Here is a 25067-nt window from a genome sequence, read left to right on the forward strand (position 1 = left end):
ACTGAGAAGTGCTTGGCCGATGCTCTCCGTTTTAAAGTGATAGAGCTGGAATTCGCCCTATCAAATCCATTGCCCTTAGTACAACACCAGCTGGAAGGAAAGAATAAAATAAACAGTGGAAATGTCTCCAGACGGTAATAAGATAGCCTAACTTGGCACCTCTATCTCCTTACCCGGCCCTGGGCCTCTAAGAAGCGCAGTGATAAGACCGTCTGGACCTGGAGCCAGGAAGATCTGAGTTCAAATTAACCCTCAAACAACACACATTCTAGCTGTAGTAACTGAGGGCAAATCATTGGGATTTCAGTTTCTCCATCTGTAAAATGGGAGAAATAAAAGCACCTACCTACCAGAGTTGTGAAGATCAAATGACAAAAACAAGCATAACACAGTGCTTAGAACATAGTAAGTAGGTGCTATATAAACGTTAGCTATTATTATTAGTTCAAAGCCTGCCCCAGACACTTACTAGCTGTGTTATAGGACTCTGGGCAAGTCACCATAACCTCTAAGTGCTTGTTTTCTCATTTATTAAAAAAAAAAAAGATTTGAAGGGAAAAGTGAAAAGGCCTTTCCAGTTCTCTATAATCCTATTAACTGAAAAGTAAAATTTAAAGTACCAAAAAATGAGGGAAGGGAAAGAAGGAAAAGTAAATGGAAAGCAGGCCTCAGAAAAGGAAAGATCCCTGGATAAGCTTTAGCTGTGACCCAGAGACTAGTTGAGAAATTAAGATTATTATCTTTAACCTTAAGTGCTCAAAGGACACTTTAAAAGGTGATTTCCAAAGAAATTATCACTATTCCCACCACACAAATCAACTTATGAAGCATCATTTTAGTTCATATTTTAGTCAAATGGAACTAAGAATGTATAACAACTTTAGAATAATACAAAAAATCTTAAATATGCAATGAAATATGACATTTGTCAAAACTGATAAAATTGTATAATTTTCATATTTGTAATAAAATCAGTTGTAAAGGTGAGAATCATTAAGTTGGCAGATCAACTCCTCATCCCACTTAAAGGAAGATAAATATGTCTAATCAGATGATAATACATCTTGACTACTTTATCTCTGATACATCTATTAAGTGAGAATTTATCTTCTTGGTTCACTAAGCACCAAAGCCTAGACATATGCCTAGATGCAAAAGGAATTCTCTTCAAATTAGCTGAAGTAATTGTTCATACCCACATTTACAAGTCAGGGCTTGATTTTTTGGTGGTTTTTTAAATTGTTTATACTTAAGAAAGTAATGGAGAAAATGTTAACAATGAAGATTAAACTTAAAAGTGCCTTGTGTCTACATTAACAACATACCATGATCATACACTTAAATCAAGTGAGAACATAACTCCATTGTTCACTTAGTGTGGATGATGCCTAGCTATCCTGATAAATGCAAAAGAAAATCTTTTTAGTTTAATTGAAGCATTTGGTCACATCCTCTAAGGCCTAAATTAGGGCCTTATTTAGGCCCTAAATAAAAACACTAAGCTGAACAGAATCAGAAATCTGAGTCCTTGGAGAAGAGAAAGCATTCCATTTAACACCTTAAGACAGAATAATTTCCACGGGGGGGACCAAAGCCTCAATCTCAGTCTTGGTCTCCTGCCTCCACTTCCCTAGCTACAGGCCCACTTGGTCATAAAAGCCACTTTAAGTTATGAGTCTAGAAAATTTGGACTTTTTCTTTAAATCAATGCTGCTTCCTTGAAACTGTAAAGGAAAGAAAAAGATGGACTGGGTCATCCTTGTTTTGGACATCTACTCAGATCTGGCTTGGCACCTCCTGAGTCTTCAGGCCTTCCAGCCCTGCAACCAAATTTTGGTTATCACATAGTTCAAGCCCCTTATTTTTCCACAGCTAAGAACCGGCCTCTCCCATTTTCCATGTGATTGGAAACCAGGTGCAAAATATATAAGCTTTATGTAACACACCAATATTTCTTATGCTGTTCATAAACTGTATAGCCAGAAACTGTTATGTTTATTTAAAGCCTAAAGGCCAACTCAGATGGTAACATGATAGACTATAGGGAACCCACATCCACTATAAACACTCCAGTAATACTCTAAAAATGAAAGAAAACAATGATAAAGCAAAGCTGACAGAAATGGCTTATAAACCTCTCCATCTTGTCCAGAACTGCAGAAAAAGACTGACAGACCTCCATACTGAGCTGAGGTAAATATAAATGTATAAGTATTTTATTATTCTCTTCAGTCATTTTTTTTTCCTTTTAACATCAGGCCAATTCTGTTTTTCAAGGTATTTTTTTTAGCATTTTTTGTTCCTCTTCTACCAGGCTGTTAATTCTCTTTTCATAGTTTTCTGGCATCATTCTCATTTATTTTCCCATTTTTACCTCCACAACTCTTATGTGATGGGACCAGCTCCTCAAGTTATTTGTGGATCACAGAACAGGATAGGAGGAATAAGGTTGGGATCAGGAGGGTCACAGACAGAGTCCTCTTGCTGGTACCTCTCAAGGTACCTTCATGAAATCAATAAAATCAATAAACTTTGTCACTGATCTATAATATAGACGGTTGAATTAAGCAGAGAGGGATTAGATCACTCCCAATGGAAGTCAATGATTCACAGGAGGGGGACAATGAATTTAGGTTACCTCAGTGGCTCTAAACAGGGTTTTCTATAGGTGATAATTCAATATGTCAATGTGTAACCATCTAACCAAGTTTCTCACAGAATTCCTGCATCAGTAATTTCTTGGAAGAACATATTTGAGGAGAAGAGGGGTTGAATTCTCAAGCTACATATCTGGCTATTCGATCAATCGTCAAAATCTATTATTTCTACCTTTGTAATATCTCTCATGTATATCCCCTTTCTCTCTTCTGACTCTGCAACTATCGTGGTACAATCACCATCACTTCATTCCTTGACTTTTGCAATAGTCTGCTGGCTAGTTTTCCTACCTCAAGTCTCTCCCCACTATACTATACTCTCTACTCAACTGACAGTGACTTTAAAAAACCAAAAACCTTACTTTTTGTCTTAGAATTAATACTAAGTATTGATTCCAAGGAAGAAGAGAAGTAAGGAGTAGGCAGTTGGGGTTAAGTGACTTGCCCAGAGTCACACACCTAGGATGTGTCTGAGGTCAGATTTGAACCTAGGACCTCCCATTTCTAGAACTGGCTCTCTGTCTCTGTCAAAGATCAAAAGAACAGGTCTGACCACATAACTTTTCTACTCAATAAACACCAGTGGCCCCCTATCACCTCTAGGGTCAAGTATAAAATGTTCTATTTAGCTTTAAATGTCCTTTAAAATGTGGTCCATAGTAATCTTTCCAGTCTATTTAAATCTTTCTTCCCTCCAGGTACACTGATCTTCTTGCTGTTCTTACACCTGACACTTCACTTTCAGACTCCAGAGGATTTTCATTTAGCTTTCCCCCAGGCCTGGATTCTCCCCTCATCTCTGCCTCCTAGTTTTCCTGGCTTCCTTCAAGTCTCAGTTAAGTTCTAACTTAAGCAAAAAATCTTTTCCCTGTGCTCATTAATTTTAGGGCTTTCCTAGCAGTACCAGATCTTAAATGGTACTATAAAGCAGTGATCATCAAAATAATGTGGTACTGGCTAAGAGATAGATCAATGGAATAGACTAGGAGTAAATGACCTCAGCAAACTAGTGTTCAATAAACCCAAAGATCCCATCTTTTGGGACAAGAACTCACTATTTGACAAAAACTGCTGTGAAAACTGGAAAACAGTATGGGAAAAATTAGGTTTGAGTCAACATCTCAAACCCTATATCAAACAAATTCAAAATGGGAAAATGACTTAAATATAAAGAGTGAAATAAATAAATTAGGTGAACATAGAATAGTATACCTGTCAGATCTATGGGAAAGGAAGGAATTTAAGACCAAGCAAGAGATAGAGAACATTACAGATGTAAAATGATTTTCATTATATTAAATTTAAAAAGGTTTGTACAAAAAAAAAAACCCAATGCAATGAAAATTAGAAGGGAAGCAACAAACTAGGGGGGAAATTTTAACAAAATTCTCTGAAAAAAGTTCTAACTTCCCAAATATATAAGGAACTGTCAAATTTACAAGAAATCAAGCCATTTCCCAATTAACAAATGGTCAATGGATATGAATAGGCAGTTTTCAGATAAAGAAATCAAAACTATCAATAATCACATGAAAAAGTGTTCTAAATCCAATCAAATCCAATCAAAACAACTCTGAGGCACCACCTCAAACCTAGAAGACTGGCCAATATGGCAGTAAAGGAAAATAATAAATGTTGGAGGGGTTGTGGCAAAATTGTTACATTAATGCATTCTTCACCCAAGTAATACGACATGCTGTGATGGATCTAGACCTGGGCGTCTACATCAAATACCGACTGGATGGCTCACTAGTCAACCTTCGCCGCCTGACTGCCAAAACAAAGACAACAGAGAGACTCATCCTGGGAGCTCTCTTCGCAGATGACTGTGCTCTCATGGCCCATCAAGAAAATCATCTCCAAACCATTGTGGACAGGTTCTCTACCGCAACAAAACTGTTTGGCCTGACTATCAGCCTCAGCAAAACAAAGGTGCTGTTTCAACCTGCACCAGGGAGGCCAATGAACCAGCCATGCATAACTATAGATGGCACATAGCTTTCTAAGGTCAACACTTTCAAGTACCTGGGCAGCACCATCGCCAACGAAGGGTCCCTAGACCGTGAGATCAATGTCAGGATTCAAAAGGCCAGCCAGACCCTCGGGTGGCTGCGCTGCAAAGTCCTCCAATACAGAGGTGTAAGCACTGCGACGAAGCTCAAAGTGTATAATGCAGTGGTCCTCAGCTCGCTCCTGTACGGTTGTGAGACATGGACACTGTACCAGAAGCACATGAAACAGCTGGAGCAATTCCACCAACGCTCCCTCTGGTCAATCATGAGGATCTGATGGCAGGACCGAATCACCAACCAGGAAGTCCTCGACAGAGCCAACTCCACCAGCATCGAAGTAATGGTCCTCAAAACCCAGCTACGATGGTCTGGACACTTCATCCGCATGGACCCACAGCGAATACCAAGACAGGTATTCTATGGTGAACTGTCAGCTGGACTCAGGAAACAAGGCCAACCAAAGAAAAGATACAAGGATCAGCTAAAGTCCAACCTGAAGTAGGCTGGCATTACACCAAAGCAACTAGAACCTGCTGCCTCTGACAGAAGCAGCTGGCGTATCTACATCAGTCATGCCGCCACCACCTTTGAAGATAAACGATGTCAACATCTTGCCACTACACGTGAACACCAATGCCAGGCCACAATCACACCTCCCGTAACAACTGGCATTTCATGCCCCATGTGCCACAAACTCTGTGCCTCAGCCTTTGGACTTCAAAGCCACATGAGGGTACATCAATAGATGATAATGCACAAAGACAATCGTCATTCTCGGCTTCCGAGAGATGCATTGCTGGTCAAATTGTGAATTGATCCAACCATTCTGGGAGGCAAATTGGAATTATGCCCAATGGGCTTTAAAAGAATTCATGCCCTTTGATCCAGCTATACCACTACTGAGTTTGTACCCCAAGAGATAAAAAAATGTTTATACAAAAATATTTATAGCTGCTCTTTTTGTCGTGGCAAAAAAACTGGAAAACAAGGGAGTGTCCATTGATTGGGGAATCATTGAACAAGTTGTAGTATATGATGGTGATGGAATACTATTGTACTATAAGGAATTATGAACTTCTTGGTTTCTATATGAACCAAAAAAACCTCCATGAACAGGGTGAATTGAGCAGAACCAGGAGAACATTGTACACAATAACTGAAATATTGTGGGACAATCAAATGTAATAGACTCTGCTACTAATAGCATGGAACTTATGAAAAAGAATGCTATTCACATCTAGAGAAAGAACTATGGGAGTAAAAATGCAGAAGAAAAACATATGATTTATCTTGGTTATATGGGTATATGACTTGAGGCTGTGGTTTTAAAAGATTAATCTATTATAAATATGAATAATATGGAAATAGGTTTTGAGTAATATTTGTCAGCTCTGGGAGTGGAGAGTGGGGAGGGAAGAGAAAAGGGAGAGAATATGAATCATGTAACCATGGAAAAATATTCTTTAAAAATTAATAAAAATACATGAGAAAAATTTAATTTTTTAAAAATTTTAGGGCTTTCCTCTGAGACTACTCCCAATTTGTTCTGAAGCTATCTTATTTGTACATAGCTTTTTGTATATGATCTTACCCATTGGACAATGAAGTCCTTGAGAAGTAGGACTGGTTTCGTTATTTTTGTTTGGTTGATTTTTTTGCCTTATGTTGTATCCCCAGAACTTATCACTGTGCCTTGCCCATAGTAGGTATTTAACAGACACTTACTGTCCAACTGCTAGGTGGAGTATCCTCTCTTATTCAGTCAGAGAAAGGTTTTCAGGTTTTTTAAGGAATATATAGTAAAAGGGTATTAACATCTTGTTAATACATTATAAATCACTATTGGTGGTTATGTGAACAGAATTGGGGGGGAAATCAAATATTAACATTCATGAAAAACAAATTTGTCTAGCCATTCCCCAATCAACGGGCACTTTCTTGATTTCCAATTCTTTGCCACTGCACACACACAAAAAAGTGCTGCTGTTAATATTTTGACATCAATAAAATCTTTCTGTTTTTGAGGTCCTTAAATGTGGACAGGAATCAGCTCTTTTCTATTTGAACATTTATACCTGGGTAATCTGCAAACACTACAAATCAGGGTTTAATTTATTGTTTTATTGGTTGTCTAGACTTAAGAAAGTGACATAAGTTTAATGCAGATTAAATTTAAGAGTATTTTCTGCTTACATTATCCCCCCAGGAGAAACATTTACCAGCACATACATGTATATATTTAACTATGGAGTACCTGGGTCAAAGTATATAATGGCAAAACTCATACATTTTGTGAAAATGTACTAAAATAATTTAATTCATTTTAAAGTAAATTATGCAAATATGCAAATATTTAAATTATGCAAATATGCAAAAAATACACGGGCATTTGAGTATTTAAATTACTTAAAAGTAAATGAAATTAACTTGTTTTGTCAACATTATGAATCATTAAAAATGCCCTATTTCTTGTGGGGTAGCAAAACTAAGACCAGAGATTACATCTTTGGAGCATCAATTTGTTGTAGAATACCACAAAGCTCATGAACCACCTTTTAAAATGATCAACTTTAACATTGGAGAAATAGGACATTAGGACGTGACTCCTTGAGTTAGTTTCTTCGAAAATTAGGCCGGAGCTGTGACTGGGTTTTTTTTTTGTTTGTTTGTTTGTTTGTTTGTTTTTTTGTCACCAGGAAGAACGAGTTCTTTCTTGAAGCAAAAGGCCCGAGCTCCCCAGCAAACGTGAAAGTGATGCGAGCCCACTTACAGAGGCTTTAAGCGCTCGTTTGTACGCAAGCGCAGGTTCGTCGCCATAGCGACAGAGACGCGGAGTGTCCGGTGGTGAATTTCAGCTAAGAAAAGCCTTGTTGTGTTGTGGTCATGGCCGATGCTGATACCCTGCCAGAACCTGAGGTGCTTGGGCTGGAACTTCAAGCGGTGATTGGCTTCAACGGTGAGAAATGGAGAGAGATGCTAACCCGGCTCTCTTGCTGTAATATTGAGGAAGTCACTTTGCCACAATGCCAACATTCTGTAAAATGGGTAATGGGTTTACCATTTTTAAGGAACCGTACATCCCTGACATCCTATGCTCTTAAGATTCAGTGAGCCACGAGGTGGCCTAGAAACCCAGGAGCAGAAGGGAGGGATGACAAACAGAAACTTTGAAACAGAATAATTTGTATCCTTCCTGCCTGGGCCCTGGAGTTCGGCTCTGATATATTGATCTGCGGGAGCGAGCTAAGGGGGAGTGAAGGACTAGCTACAAGGATAGAGAGTGCTAAAATCATTAAAATTAATTTCCTAGGCTGATTGGCTGGGAAACGGTCCCTGTATTAGATAAGTTGTTCAAAATGAGTATTCTCCAGTTTGAGAGGCCATAACCTTAGCAGTCTACCTTTGAAACTCATCCTTTCTGACCCAAAGCATTCTATTCTTTCCTCCAGTCACTTGCAATTGGGCACTGCTATGCATTTGACTCCATCTGTACCCAATTCAAAATCTACTCTGTTGTTAACCCATCTACCTTGCTTTCTCTGCCTTCCAAAGTACTGAGAATGGTAACTAGCTAATTTGATAAAATAATCTCTGATCATGGGTTAGGAGAAAAGTGGATATTCCCCATAACCAATGTGGGGGAATGGTGAAAAAGGCTGGAAGGAGGGCAGGTGATTTGTGTTTTTCATTTGGAGAGAGTATTTGTTGTCAAACTCAAAGGGATAACTCCAGTAGTGAGGATTTCAAACTAATTAGTAATAATAATATTTCTGTAATCTGTTAGTTTCCTTAAGTGTTCTCGAAGCAAGTTTTTTTGTTTTTCTTTTTTGATCCAGATCTGTGCACTGTGTAGGGGACTGCCTGCTTAGAAATTCTTCCTGCAAATGCAGATCAACTACTGCTCTCTAATTTAAAGTCTGAGGAGGAGGAGGAGGAGGAGGAAGTTGATGATGATGATAGCTTATTTTATATAGTACTTTAAGGTTTGGAAAGCAGGGTCACACAACTAGTAAGTGCCTGAGGCTAGATTTGAACTCAGGTCTTTCTTATTCCAGAAAGACTCCATTCTATCCATTGTGCCATCTAATTCTTAGAATTGCTGGAGGGAGAGGGGGAGTGAGGAAGAGAGGTTTGTATAGGTTAAATTTTTTTTTTTGCAAAGTTAAATAATTTGCCATTGGTCACAAAGCCAATATGGGTCAGAGGATGAATTTGAACTAAGTCTTCTTGACTTGTAAGACTGGAAAATGTGAAAATTATATGGGCCTAAATGGTGGAAATCCTTGAATACCATGCTAAAGAGTTTAGAATTTATATACTAGAAGGTTTTAGAGGGAAAAGTAATACTTTATTATAGCATTTAATGCTGGAATATATTTTTCCTTTATTCTAAATGTTTTAATGGAATTTCTCATTTAAGTCACTGAAATACATTAACTAGTCTATCTTTATCTTTTGGAGTTCAAATACACTTTGAACTTCTCTCATATAGTGGACCTAATGTCTATTATAATTATCTCTATGTCTCTATTAGATTATAAGATTTATGAGAGCATATGATCATGTTTTATTTTGTTTTGTTTTAGCTTTATATCTTCATCAGCACCTAGAATTGGAGATGGTGTAGGAGGGGGAGAATCAGAATAGGCTTTTATAGGAGGTGGCACTTGAGCTAACCTTTGAAAGAAGGTAGGAATTTTGTGAAGCAGAGATGGAGTGTAATCTAGGTAAAGGGTAATAGGGTTAGGTAATAAGTATTTTATAGCTCCTGTTACTATGTGCCAGACACTGTAGTAAGCACTTTACAAATATTGTCTAACTCTGCAAGAGAGGTGCTATTATTATCTTCATTTTACAGTTGAGGAAACTGAGACAAAGGTCAAGTGACTTGTCCTGGGTCACAAAGGTAGTAAATATCTGAGGCTGGATTCAAACTCAGGTCTTCCCAACTCCAAGTCCAGCACTGTTCCCACCGAACCGTCTTGCTGACCAAAAATGGAATATAATGTATGAGGAACAGCAACAAGCTGGTTTAGACAGAATGCAAAAAGGAGGGCAATGGGCAGTAAGCCTGGAATGTTAGGCTAATGCTAAATTGGGAAGGACTTTAAAAGCCAAATGGAGGAATATATATTCTATTTTAAAGACAATAATCACAGGTGCTTGTTGAACATGGTCTAATCTGTTTTTTAAGGATATCAATTTGGCAGTTGTGTTGAGTAATGATTGGAGAGGGGAGAGAACATTAATAAAGAGGCTATTACAATAGTTCAGTCAAGAAGTAATGAGAGTCTGCAGAGGGATGATGGAAAGATGAATTGAGCCAGTGAATACTTGAGGTTCATTGTAGAGACAGAATCATGGCCTGACAATTGAATATGTGAGGTAAGAAAGAAAAAAGTTGAAGATAACTTCTGTATCAGAAACTTAGGTGACTAGAAAAATAATTATGTTCTAGACTGAGATAGGTGAATTAAGAGGAGGGGTGGATTTAAAGAGAAAGATGTTTTGGAAATGTTGAGTTTCAAATGCCTGTTGTATTCTATACAATATCTAGGTAAAAATGTGTATCAGGGAGTTTGGAATGCAGAACTCAGGAGACAGATCTGGGAATTGTCTGCATACATAATTAGCTAAACCCCTGATGAAATTACAAATTCAGAAAAGAAAAAGACTCAAGGCAGACCTCACATATATGGATAAAGATACTAATAAGATACTCAAGTGTGATGAGGCAGGAAGGAGGAGAAATACAACAGGTCATGAAACCCCTAAAATTGATGTCATCTAAGCAGAGAGAGAGGTTAACAGTGTCAAATGCTTCAGAGCAGTCAAGAAGGAAAAGGACTGAGAAAAGCAGTATTGCAGAGTAGATATAGATGGAACCTGGGGTTAGGATGACTTGTATTCAAAAATCCTACTTCAGACAGCTCTGAGTCCCTGTTTCATTATTTCATTATTCTGTAAAATAGAGCTAAAGATAATGGGACCTACCTTACAAATTTGTTGTGAAGATCAAATGAGATAATATATGGAAAATACTTTACAAAATTGAAAGCATTATATAAATGTGGTCTATTGTTATTATAAAATGTGATTAGTTAATCAAAATGCCTTCTATGTGCCAAGAACTGTGCTAAGCTCTAAGTTTAATAAAAACCAGTCTTGTTCTTGGGAGCTCACAGCCTTAATGAGGGAGATAAAATTCAAACCAGTTATACATAAAATAAATTGGAGATAATTAGCAGAGGGAAGGCTCTAAATTAAAGTGGTTTGGGGAAAGTTTTCTGTAGAAGGTGGGACTTTAGATGAAACTTGAAGGAAGTCAGAGAGGGCCAGAGACAGAGGTAAAGAAGGAGAGAATTATAGACATAAGGGACAATTGGTAAAAATGCATAAAGTCAATCTTCTGTGAGGAACAACAAGGAGACCAATATTATTAGATAGCAGAATACTTGGTTAGGGGGAAAGAAAATTATAAGAAACCTGGAAAGGAAGATAGGTTGTAGAGGACTTTGAATACCAAACAGAGGATGTTGTATTAGATCCTAGAGGTGCTTTTGTATTTGATTGTGGAGGTCATAGGGAACCAATGAAATTTATTGAATAGTGGGTATCATATTTGGCAATTAAGAGATTATTGATATTATCTTGAGAGAGAAATTTCAATTGAGTGATGAAGTCAGAAAACAGATTCCAAGGAATTAAGTAAGAAGTGAGAAAATGGTGGCAACTGTGGACATTTTTCCCCTAGGAATTTGACTATGAAAGGAAAGGAAATGTAGGTAGCTTGAGGGAATTGTAAGGTTTCTTTTAAGGACAGAGAGAAGGGGAAATCTGGACATGTTTGTAAACAGTAGGAAAGGAGACAATGGATAAAGAAGGAAAGGAAGGGAAGAAGCATTTGATAAGTGGCTACTATGTGCCAGGCAGTGTGAGATAGATGCTGTTATTATCAATAGTTGAGAGAAGTTAAATTACTTATCCAACATCATACAGTTAGTGAGGGCATTTTTGAATTCAGGTTTTCCTGATTTTAGGTTCAATGCTTTATCCACTGAGCCATCTAACTGGCTTCTAAAACTGAATAAAAATTGAAGAGTGGAGAGGGATAATCACAGGGACAAGCTATGTAAAGAGAAAGGGATAGCTGAGATCAAAGGTATAGGCAGAGGGATTGGTCTTTTGTAAGGAGAAGGTCCATCCTTTCTTCCAGTCTGTAACAAAGGACAAGATGGAGGATGATGCTAAGGTAATCTGAAGAAAGAAATGAGGGAAGAAAGGTTGAGGTTTGCAAAGGGATGTGCACCAATATGGCATGGAAATAAGTAGAGTATAATGCAAAATTGAACTGTTTTATTATAAGGTTAAGATTTTTGAAGGGAGGAAAATAAGGTCAGAGAAAGGGTGATGAATTGAGAAAGCAAGATGAGATGGAGGGCGAACAAGTTCTAGAAGGGAAAGATGGTAGGATAGAAGGTTATAGTCAGAGGAATATCAGAATTATTGATAATGGAGAAAGAGCATGTGATCATAGATTTAGAACTGGAAAGGACATCAGAGACTTTTAAGATGGCTCCATTCCCATTTTACAGAAGAGAAAACTGAGGCTTAGAGAAGTTAAGTGACTTGTTTTAGGTTCTGAAATCAAAAGTATACCTTTATTGTGCATGAGATAGAGTAAAAGTGCAGATCATGGGAGCTGAGGTGGCTAACATACTGGGATTTTGAAGCACCCAAGTACAAGAGTAGAGGATGAGGAGAGAAAGATTGTTAGTCAGGTAATGAGCTCTTTGAGAAAGGAGCATATATTTTATATATGTAATATTTTCTCTTCCCATAAGATGTTCAATCCTTGAGGGTAAAAACTATTTCACTTTTACTTTTGTATATCCAGGATCTTAAACAGGGTCTGGCACATAGTAGGTATTTAATTTGATTAAGTGAATCTGAGAGATTATTGAATCATGGTATTGAGGGTGGAGTGTCTGGAGATGTCAGTGAGGAGCAAGAAAGCATATTCATATGGGGGGAATGAGAATATATCCAGTTCTAGAGAATATGACTAGGGGGTGCAATATCTTCTGGGTGGTGATGGTTAGGGAGACAAATTTCCACAATTTCAAAGAGATGGAAAGAGGAGAAGAAAGGGTCTAATATGAAGTCTGTTCACAATAGAATCTGGGTTCCAGGACACACAGTAGAAAAGTAAGGTGGACTAGGATAGGAACCTGGGAAGGATGGCACTAATATGGATACATATAAGAGAGTAAGGGAGAGGTATAGAGTGAAAGGAACTTTGGCTCAAATCACCCAAGACTCAGTCATATGGATTCTGAATTGAGACATAGGATGGCAAATCGTCATTCTTTTTATAATATCAATGATAGTGTTAATTTGATTATCAATCTCTGAGCATGAGGTAGAACTCATGGGGAGAAGGAGATATGCATATGGTGATGGGGCATCAGATTTTGCTTGATACTCATTATGGTCAGTGGAGTCCTGGACCCTCACTTCCCAAGGATTATTCTACTCTTGAATACATTATCTTCCCCAACTTAAGGGGCAGAGGTACTTAACCTTGAACCCTAAACTTGTTTTTGATATTTTTGATAATATTTCAATAATTGGATACCTTTATAACCCTATGTATTTTATGCCTTTAAAAACATTCTGAGGTCTCTAGGCTTCACCAGGTTGCCAAAGGGGTATAGGGTGCAGAAAATATTAAGAATCCTTAACCTGCTCTTGAGGTCCTTTGGTCTTAGATTGGTGGCCATTGTAGTATTTTTATCACAGTAGAAAGTCCTGGAAAACACTGGAATTGACACTTAGAAGTAAATTTATAATAAGAGGGTGTTGGGGGCAAAAGTGAGAATTATTGAAGTCAAATTTCACCTATGTTACTTTTTTATGGACTTAACATTGGTTTATGATCATTAGAAAGATCAAGATTTGTTTGTGTTATTCTTTTTTTTTTTTTTAATTTTAAACCCTTACCTTCTGTCTTGGAACCATTAGTTCCAAGGCAGAAGAGTGGTAAGGACTAGGCAAAGGGGGTTAAGTGACTTGCCCAGAGTCACACAGCTGGGAAGTGTCTGAGGCCAGATTTGAACCTAGGACCTCCTGTCTCTAGGCCTGGTTCTCAGTCCACTGACCTACCCAGCTACCCAGCTACCCCCTGTTTGTGTTATTCTTAAAAGCTATTTGAGTACCATAAGAATCACTCCTGATGATAAAACAGGTGCACCAGCCCCTATTCTCAGTCATTTGGAAGTTGTCTTGAAGAAGTTGCCTCAGAAAAGTCATGCAACATACTATCGCTAGCCAATGGTCACCAGTTTCATTTATATTTATTATGCAATTATACAATAGCAACAACTTTTGCAACTGACACTTTTTTCTTTTTAATTTTTTAGGACATGTACCTAGTGGTCTGATATGCCATCCTGATCAGGAACATTTGGTCTATCCTTTGGGTTGCACAGTTCTTATTGAATCGATAAACACAAAAAAGCAATATTTCCTACATGGACATGGCAATAATGTCTCTTGTGTTACTATTTCCTTAAATGGTGCATATGTCGCTTCTGGACAGGTTACCTTTATGGGATTCAAGGTGAATAATTTAAGGATAATACATACATATGATCATGGTTCTAGAGCTGAAAGGGACCTTAGGTGCTATTAAGTCTAACCCTGTCATGTTCAGATGATGAAACTGGGCACAAAAAATTTAAGTAACTTCCCCAAAGTAATAAAGTAGTAAGCATCAGAGGCAACATTTGAACCCAGGTCTTCCAAGTCAGAGAACAGTGTTCTTTATGCTGTACAACACTGCCTCACATTATTTACTTCTATATATTTGTTTTATTGTCAACATGGAATCTAGAAATCCCAAACTTGCAGCCTAGTCAGAGATGATGAACCCCAGACTTTAGGACTAGCTTGTAAGTTGGAGACCCCAAAGCTTATACTTGTTCCCTGTTCCCATGAGAATCCACTCTGAGGGGAATCTTTCAGACTGAATAATGGATCCTAAGGTAAATGACAATCCACTTGAGGTGGAGGCTAAGCCCAAGTTGAGTGATTCTTTAGGGCAGTAAGCAGCATGTCAGTCTCCTAAATTGAAGGTCCAGAGTTCAATCCTCAGAAGGGAGGGTGTGATATACTGGGAGAGGTTTCTGGAGACCAGAAGAGTCACTCGCCTTGAGTTTAGCCACCACCTCAAGTGGGCTGCTTTTTACTTTGGGATCCATTATTCAGTCTAAAACTGCTAGCCTAGGATTCCCCTCAGGGTGGATTCTCATGGGAACAGGGAACAAGTATAAGCTTTGGGGTTTCTAGATTCCATGTTGACATTATCCTCACAGAACAGCTTCTTATCTAGGGTACTTCAGCTTAGTTTAGAAGGCTTTGTACCAAAGTAATTAAATTGTATAATGTGTCTCTCTTTTGCTCTTTCATTTTGTCTGACTTTCTGACTGAATTCTCTGTTTGTTAGTGAGCTACACAGTCTTTAATTTTAATTACAAACACATAATATATCTCTATGTATGTATAATTACATGCACATGTTATTATATAATATATACATTCATATTTGTATGCATGTATGGGCAGCTAGGTGGCATAATCATGGCATAATAGTTTACATGTTATAGGGATGAATTATGCCCCAAAAGCAACATTAAAGATATTACAGTGATGTATGAAAGGAAGAAATAAATGTGTTAAAAAGAATGAGGGATTAAGAGATGAAGAATGCAAATCCATCATAGGTAATATTGAGAGAAGAACCCTAGCATAGGTGGACCTTACTTATGTAGAGAATTTACATAAAGAATCACACTGGATGACAAGATCCCCATGGATGCCACTGGAGAGAGTACCTACACTGATGATTAAAAGGTTGATTCATGGTGTTGAAGCTAAAGCTAGAATTACTAGGAGGGAATTGAGTGAGACCTTATTTTTGAAATTTTTGTTTATCAAGAAAATTGGCTTAAGAGTTAAGATTCTATGAGATTGCAGTGCCAGGTTCCTGTTTTGTTTGCCTTTTTAAAAAGTAACTATCTGTACAATAATTATTGTTGTTATGAATATTTTATATGTTTTTCTCATAGGCAGATGTCATTTTATGGGATTATGCAAAGAAGGAGCTAATTGCTAGATTGTCACTTCACAAGGGCAAAATTGAAGCTCTGGCTTTTTCTCCAAATTCCAAATACCTAGTATCATTAGGAGGTCCAGATGATGGAAGGTAATGAACTAAACATTTTAAATTGTTATTTTTTTCTTTTCACCTTCTAAATTTAAGTTCTTGGAATATTATGTTTCAGGAGTAACTGAATCTATGGTTAAGTGTTTCTGTATGCAAAATCTTTTATCAGATACTGAAAGGGACACAAAGTAATAAAAATATATGGGTCTTGCTTTAAGGTGTGTGTAATCGATTTGATAAGGCAGAACTTAATTGGTTGAATTGAATACTTGAAAATTAAAATTTGTAATATATTAAGAGAGGCAGTTTCACATAGTGGAGTGGCTACCTATCTTTTTTGAATGAACATACCTACCTGCAAATAATGTTTTTAGCATATACCACCAAGATGCATATTTATTTTTTAAATTATATGTGCACTTAGTGTAAATTATGTATATATAAAGCATGCCCCACATGTAAACATTTTAAAAGAACAAAATGAAGATAAATAAAGTAACATTTGATTTTTTATTAATAACAAAGTACAGTAGAGCCTTTCATGCTAACTAAAATGCTATAAAATTATTATTTGAATGTTTTCAATAAGTATAAAATCATAAAATCATTGATTTAGAGCTGGAAAAACCCTCAGAGGTCATAAAGTTCAACTATTTTACAGATGGGGAAATTGAAGCACAAGAGAGTAGTTGACAACCAGGTTCACACAGCTAATGAGTACCTCAGGCAGAATTTGCACTTAGACTTTCCTGACTCTTAGTTCAATAGTTTATTTACTATTTTATCTGGCTGCCTCTAAGTGACTGAAAATGTTTCATTATTTTTTTTAATTTTGATTTAGCAATTGGAAATACAGTGATTCGGAGATCCAGCTCCAAACTCAATTTATTTTAAAACTTGGTTTTAATGGTGGTAACATTTTAAAAAGATAACCTCACAAAAATGTAGATCCATATGGAAGAAGTGTTATTAGCTGCCCATGTCAGATCATGATTCATATTTTCCTTTTAAAAGCATTTAATTTAATGATTTTGATTCATAAAAATCTACTTCTCTTCCTCTCATCCCTCCTCCCCTCTTCTCATTTCATTGAAAAGAAAGAAAAACAAAAACCTTGTAACAAATAAATATAGTTAAGCAATACAAATTCCTAATCTGGCTAAGTCCAAAAATATATGTCTCAGTCTCTATCCTAAATACATCACTTCTATATCAGGAGATTGGTAGCATGTTTTATCATGAATCTCTGAAATTCTGATTGATCAACACATCAACATTTATTAAGCACTTACTGTGTGCTAAGCACTGGGCTAAGTACTAAGGATACAGATATAAATCAAAAGAGAGTCCCAGCCCTGAATATTTTACTTTCTATGAACATATCTATCTTTTGTTTTGTCACAAATAATTCCCCTGTCCATAAATATGACAGGTAATTTCTTCCATGATTCTCTTATTTATTTATGATATCACCCTTTATATCTAAATAATGTGTCCATTTTGAACTTTGTGAAATGTTGGTCTAAATTTTACCATTGAATTTTGTACTTGTTTGCATTTATATATTGTGTACCTAATCTGTTCCACGCATAAATTTCTCTATTTCTTGCCCAGCACCAAATTGTTTTGATGATATAGTTTGAGATATGGGACTTAGGGATATAGTTAGGGATATAGGTCTTTCTTGTCATTTTTTTTATCCATTTCCTTGCTATTCTTGTTCTTTTGTTCCTCTAGACAAATTTTGCTACTTTTTTATAACTCAATAAAATAATCCTTTGATCATTTGATTGGTATGGCACTCAAAAGAATAAATTAGTTTAGGTAGTATAATCATTTCTATTACATTGACATGGCCTACCCATGAGCAATTAACAGTTCTCTAATTATTGAGTTTATTTGTGTACAGAATGTCTTGTACATAACAAATAGTTGTATTTTTATAGTTTCTGTGTGTCTTGGCAGGTAGATACTCAAGCTCTTTATACATTTTAATCATTTAAAGGAATTTCTCTATTTTTTCTTGCTAGTTACAGAAACACTGATGAGTTATATAAGATTAATTTATGTCTTACAACTTTCACAAAGTTATTAAATGCTGAAATTAATTTTGGTTGACTTTCTAAGATTCTTTAATTTTGTTTCCTCTTTGCCTACACTTGTTTTTTTACTTCCTTTTTCTTGTCTTATCACTGTATCATTTCTAGCGCTATAGCAAATAACTGTGCAAATTGCCATCCTTGCCTTAATCCTTTACAAATAATGCTAGTTCTTGTTTTTGAATATTTTCATTATATAACAATTTATACATTATATATAATTATACATATTTGATTACATAGATAATATAGATATATATTACACATTATCTATATTATATATTATTAATATATCATATGTCATGTATTGTATATAATATCATATTAAGAAAAAATCCATTTGTTGCCATGCTTTCTAGCATTTGTAACAGGAATAAGGATTGTATCTGTCAAAAGTCTTTTCTGCTTCTACTATAATAATCATATGAAGATTGTTCTTGATAATATAATGAATTCTATTAATAGTTTTCCTAATATTAAACTAATCTTTTGTTCCTGGTATAAATATAACCTGGTTATGTTATATGTTAATATCTGTGATATATTGTTAATATCCTTTCTAATATTGTATTTAAACTTTTGGCATAAATTAGAGATATTAGTCTATAGTTATCTTTCTGTATTTTGACCATTTCTGATTTAACGATTGACAGTCTGTGGGGACAAGAAAGCCCTCTCTTTCCCCAATGCCTATCAAACTATCTGCCTTCTCCAACCCTAGCACCTGCTAGAACTGTGGAACAGAGAAATATGGCAACACCTATTCCACATGACAAAACACTGAGAATCTCAGTGCCTCAGCCTGTCGAATTTAAGACAAATAATGTATTTGACCACATCTCAACCATACCTTGCTAGGAACTATACTATCCTGAGCTCCATCTGCCCTCCCCAGAAACAACCAATGAGATTAATACAAGTCACCTTGTCCCCTGTACCCCTTTATGCCCCCTAACCTTATATAACACTATATCCTTCCCCACTCAAATGAGTCTCGGCAGCTATCTTTACTGGTGTTGATTTCCCTATATTACCTTACTTCAGTCTCATTGTCTCATGGGTCAAACCTGTCAGTCAGACTGCCAACTATCAAAACCATATTTGTGTCTTAGAAGGAATTTGCTAGAATCTCTTCTTTTCCCATTTTTTTCCCTAATAGCTTATGAAATATGTTGAAATTAATTTTTCTTTAAATGTTTGATAGAATTCATTCATAAATCTATCTGGTCCCAGATTTATATATATATATATATATATATATATATAACATTTATATAGGTGTATGTAGCTTGTTCAATTTCTTATGAGATCTACATATTTAAGTTCTTTTTTCATTAATCTGGGCATTTTCTTTTAGTAAATATTCTTCTATTTCACTTAGGTGAACTTTTCATATAATGAGGCAAAATTTCTAACAATTTTCTTCATTAAAAATGTTTAATACTAGTAATTTGGTTTTCTGCTTTTTAATTAAATTATGTAATGATTTGTTTATTTTATTATTTTTAAAACTAGTTTCTAGTCTTATTCACTGTTTTTGTTTTTTGCTTTCAATTTTCTTAATCCATTTTTTAATTTTCAGGATTTCTATTTTGGTGCATAGTTTGAGGGGTTTTAAAATTGTTTTGCAGATTTCTTTTTTTAAGTTGCATGTTCAATTTGTTGATCTATCTTTTCTCTCCTTATTGATAAAAGTGTTAAGAGATATAAATTTTCCCATAAGACTGGTTTGATTGTATCACCAAAATGTTGGCATGTTATTAAATTGTTGTCATTATCTTTAATGAAATTATTTGTGATTCTATTATTTGCTCTTTGATTCATTCATTTTTTAAAAAATTCTTTAGTTGCCAATTAATTTAAATATTTTTTAAATATTTCCTTTAAAATATAATTTAATTGCATTATGGTCAGGCAAAAATATAATTAACATTTCTTACTTTCTGCATTTGTTTGTGAGGTCTTAAGATCTAACATATGGTTAATATTCTTAAAGTTTCCATGCACAACTGAAGATATGTATTTCTATTGCCATTCAATAATTACCTGAGGTCTAAAATATCTAATTTCCCTAAAATTATCATTAGGCCTTTCTTAGCTTTTTCTTTTGGGTTAAATTTATACTTATATAGGAGCATATGGCAATCCCCATTATTATAGTTTTACTTTTAACTTCTCTTATTTCTCTGTAGAGAGAAATTATAGTGTTAAACACTAGGCTAAAAAGAAAGATAAAAGGTAGTCTCTGCTTTGAGGGAGCTCACCATCAAATGAAGAAGAAAACAAAGAAATAGCCATGTACAAATAAGCTAGAAAACAAAGAAATAGCCATGTACAAATAAGCTATATTTAGAATACATTGGAAATGATCAATTAAGCAAGGCACTAAAATTAAAGGGGATTGGGAAAGGTTTCCTAATGTTGCAAGTGGGATTTATTTGGGACTTTAAGAAAGTCAGGGAAATCAAGAGTCAGAGAGGAGGAGGGAGAGCATTCCAGGAATGGGGGACAGTCCATAAAAATGCCTGGAATCATGAGATGGAATATCTTGTTTGAGGAACAGCAAAGAGGCTAGTGTATATATGTATATGTATGTATATATACAGTATATCACAGAATGATGGGGGATAGGTGTAAGGTGCAAGAAGACTAGAAAGTTAAGGGCACTCGGTTGTGTGTGTCTTTGAATGACAAAGAGAGGATTTTACATTTAATCCTGGAGTTTTTTAGTTAAGCAATTAACATTTATTAAAATACCTACTATATGCTGGGCTCCGTGCTAAGCACTAGGAATTCAAAGAAAAGGACAAAATAGTCTCTGTCGCCTTGTTCATTTTTGTCTGATACTTGTCCATCCTAATCATATGAGATAATTTTTCTGTCTTTCCTTTATCTTCTCCTCCATTGTATCATTCACCCCCCTTTCCTTTCTTCTTTTAAGATGACAAAAATATACCAAACCACTCTCGGTATTATTAGACTATCTCATAGACCCTTATGATAATAAGAATATAAGAGGACACATATCAATCTCCCAAATTTGAATGTGACAATTCATCTTTAATCTCATGATCATTTTCTCAGGTTCCACTTTTTATACCTTTATTAACTTCTGAATTTATATTTCAGAGTTTCTATTTAGCTATGGTCATTTAATCATGAGTATTTGGAAATCCTCTCTTTTATTAAAACATCTTTCCCCCTGATAGCATTATGCTTCATTTTGCTAGGTAAGTTATTTTTTTATTATAAATCTATGTGTGTTGTCTTCTGGGATATATGCCAGGTTCTCTGTAGGAAGTGCTTTTTATATATAAGCAATCTTTATTTTCAAAGGACTTAGTCACATCTTAATACACACTTTCATTTCAAAAGTATGTTTCTGAGCAATCTTGCTTTAGATGACTCATTTTGTACTAACACTAGGCATGGATAAGAACTGGACCTATGACTTCCTTTGGTATAGAAAAACTACTAGGTAAGGAAACATCCTTTACAAATACAAGTTTTCCGTAACTCTCTTCTCTATAATTTATAGTTATAAGGAAATACCTAGAGCCCTGGCAGGTTAAATTACTTGTCCAGAGTCCCACAACCAGTTATGTGTTAGAGGAGGGCCTTCCTGGCTTAGAGACCAGATCTTTATCCACTAAACTTCTCTATAATCAAAAGATAACTCAATATGCATTTATGAAATGTTAGGTATGTGCCAGATACTATGCTAGACACCGAGAACGCAAATACAACGAAAACCATAATTCCTGTTAGAAAAGAGTTTATTCTAGGATTGATTGAAGACAGTCTGAGTTTCCATTTTTCTTAATCTAATTCCACTCCAAATGCTCTGCTATTAGGTTAAGTCTTTCTTTTTCTGCTTTGGCAGTGTGGTTGTGTGGAGTGTTACCAAGAGAGATGCCATCTGCGGCAGTCCTGCAGCTGGTTTTAATGTTGGGAATGCCACGACAATCATCTATTCAAACTGCCGAGAAGAGATGTTTGTTACTGCTGGAAAGTAAGTTTCTTCAATATTTATTCTCTGAGTTGTAAATAGGTTTTTTTAACTCATGTAAAAAAGTATGTTGGCATTCAAATTAAAGGATGAATCCTTTAATTATAGACATTTAATGAGATAACCTAAAAAAAATATAACAGTTTCAAAGTGCTTTCAGCTAAATGCATTAGTTGTCTAAATGAATGAATGTACATTTTCCTATTGCAGGATGATGTTTTTCTAGGAAGAAAAGAAACCATTAAAAAGTCCGTAATACTTTTAATGGCATTTATTGCTATTTTTAAAGTCTTTGGGGAGATATTTCTGAGTGATGTCCCTCATTTCTACTTGTTATACATAGTCCATCACTGATGATAGGCAGTGCCCTACTTATAGCCACCATTATCCTTGTACCACCCACAATTTTTATTCTTCATAGGTTGCAAAATCACATAATTTGTAGCTATATACATCAACAAAAGAAAACTGATGCTACTATTTTTCATTAAATTCATTTTTTTCTTTTGTGGATTGTTAAGCCAAACTCTATCCAATGATTCAGTAACTTTTCTCAGATTTCCTTTGGGAGCTTCTGCATTGTTCTAGGCATTGACACAATCAGCACAATGCTATTTGCAAACAAGAGTATCTTGAGAATCTCACTACATTACAATTCTTCTTCAATTTGGAATCTTTGGAATATGTGCAGGAAATCTTCCATGATGATGACAAACATGTTTTTGTACTTTGGTTGATATTAGCAAATAGAGTTTTTAAATAAAGTTATATCTGTGCTTGTATCTTTGGGGAAGGATGTCTTTTATGACTTTAAAATACTCATAAGAGACATTTTGTAGGAAAGCTTTTAAGATAATGTTTTGCTTTGTTTTATATAATGCCTTTAAATTTTTAATTGATTTTTTTGTTTCTGATAACATTATATCTCATGAATCCCCTGTCCTCTACCCTTCATCCCATATGACAAACAGACATAACGTTTTTATTTATAGTCAACAAAATCATAAGCACCCTGACAGAATAAGTGCTTCCTTACACATATCTTGGACAGACCCTCCAAACAGATAATGAATTGGAGGATGAGAGTGGGTTCAGTTAGATTTGGGAAACTGTGCAGGGCTCTTAATGTTTTTTTCCTGAGACAATCACTTTTCTCTTGGAAAATTGATATGGCTATGTCATGGAATACCACAGATCCTGAAGAATTAAAGTTATATAGCTCACCCAAAGGACAGTATAGAGGTTGATAGACAAAAGCAGATTTCAACATATTACTGGTAAAGAATTGTATAGTAGAAATGTCATAAATGATCTCATTGGAGAGATTTATGACTAGGAAAAGAAATGTGCCAGTCAAATCACAAGAGAGATCAGTAACTGATAAAAGACAGTCCTCATAATCCACTATATCCATATAATATCAAAATATTCAGAAGAAGGCCCTCTAGCACATTAAGTGGACTTCTTACACAGTATTTATTGAAGATATGAACCAGAATCCCATAGGATGAGAAGGGATGATTGGGTTATAATCTACATTCTTGGTGAGAATCCCCACATTGATGAGATGATTAATACGTAGGAATATTACAGGATGTATATTCTCACTTGACCTGAAATAATGTGAAGAAGAAGCCTACTTTTCCTAACCAACTTAAAGATAATTACATTTAACTGAATAATTACATTTTCTCTACTACAAGATGGACCTTAGAGCTGAGTCTTTTGGTGCAGAAGCCTAGATGGGAAAAGCCTTCATAAATCCCTGAGTGGAATATAAGCTTTGTACATCCACTCTTCTGGCAGTGGTGTTGAATGAAACAAAATTAGAGAAACTGAAACAGATGTTGAATTCTGCTTTCCTCCCCCACTCCACACCACCCCATCCCCTGGCTACCTTATCCTTTAGGAAATTGTAGCACATATAGGAGACATGCTTTATATTTGTTATGTAAGGACTGTGTTTGAGTCCCAGCAGCTCGGAGTCTGTGAATTTCTTGTTTTTGGCTTCAGTGGAACAATCCGAGTGTGGGAACTGGATCTCCCGAATAGGAAAATCCGGCCAACTGAATGCCAGACAAGACAGTTGAAAAGAGTAGTGCTAAGTATTGCAGTAAGTATCATAATATTTCAGTTAATAAAAATTCTGGTTGGAACAAAACTCCTCTTAATAAAATTAGTCTTGGAGCAGAGGGTCTGAATTGAGTCTTTTTGGAGCAGAAACCTAGATGGGAGCAGTGGCATGATTCTGAAAACAAGATTCTTGAAAGGGATCTCATGCACATTTGGGAGAAGGGATATACTTTGTGTGCTTTATCTCCTGGGAGCAAATGACATACCACTTAGGCCTTGGCTATATATGAAATTAACATCATTTGACTGGAAACATCCTGTCCAAATCCATCTGTCTTAGGGAGAATGAGGTACATTAAGGAAGGAATCTAGATCCAAAAACAAATTCCCAGGCTATCTGCATAATCAGTCATCCAAGTATTTAACCTTTCTTTGAACTATCTGTCACATCTGTCCCTTCCTTATCATCTTCACTGCTCATCACCTCATGCCTATAATATTATAATAGCCTCCTCAGTAGTACTTCAATATTTTTACATACCTTCAGTATCTAGCACTAGTATATTCTTCAGAAATGTCATTACTATCCCATTCAGACACTTGGCATATAAACTGGTGGCTATTGTGGAGCTTCAGCCCTTAGACTTGACTTTTATATAATTAGAGCCAATGGACAATTGGGTTTCAGTTGTTTTCATTTTAAGAAAAATTGTGTGTGATGAAAACAATCTGGCATATTTGTTTCTTCTGACAATTTTTTAACCTTTTTCCCTCTGTGTTCTTCTTCCCTAACAAAATCCTATCTTCACATCTTTTCCTGGAATGGAAACTTGGGATACTTGAAGACTGGCAGCAGAACATGAATGCTAACAGGACATGGGACTGCATATGTATCATTTGAGTCTAGCTAAGGGTGGAAAGGTTTATCAGAGAAGGTGCTATCAGGTGATGAATTTTTCACTTATGGCAACTCACAAAACGTGGAAGATT

General features: G+C 35.8%; 1 protein-coding gene across 2 annotated transcripts in view; it reads left to right on the plus strand.

Moving 5' to 3' along the window:
• Nucleotides 1–7469: 7469 nt before the first annotated feature.
• CFAP52 (cilia and flagella associated protein 52) overlaps nt 7470–25067 on the plus strand; it is a 64324-nt gene continuing 46726 nt past the window's right edge. For both annotated transcript variants that reach the window (XM_016430793.2, XM_003340339.4), the window contains exons 1-5: nt 7470–7625; nt 14092–14291; nt 15799–15935; nt 21879–22007; nt 24018–24117. In XM_016430793.2, the coding sequence (XP_016286279.1) occupies nt 7553–7625; nt 14092–14291; nt 15799–15935; nt 21879–22007; nt 24018–24117 (639 nt within the window). In that variant the 5' untranslated portion in view covers nt 7470–7552. The remainder of the gene's footprint in view (nt 7626–14091; nt 14292–15798; nt 15936–21878; nt 22008–24017; nt 24118–25067) is intronic.

Source organism: Monodelphis domestica, chromosome 2, assembly GCF_027887165.1.
Source record: "Monodelphis domestica isolate mMonDom1 chromosome 2, mMonDom1.pri, whole genome shotgun sequence".
Lineage (NCBI taxonomy): Eukaryota > Metazoa > Chordata > Mammalia > Didelphimorphia > Didelphidae > Monodelphis > Monodelphis domestica.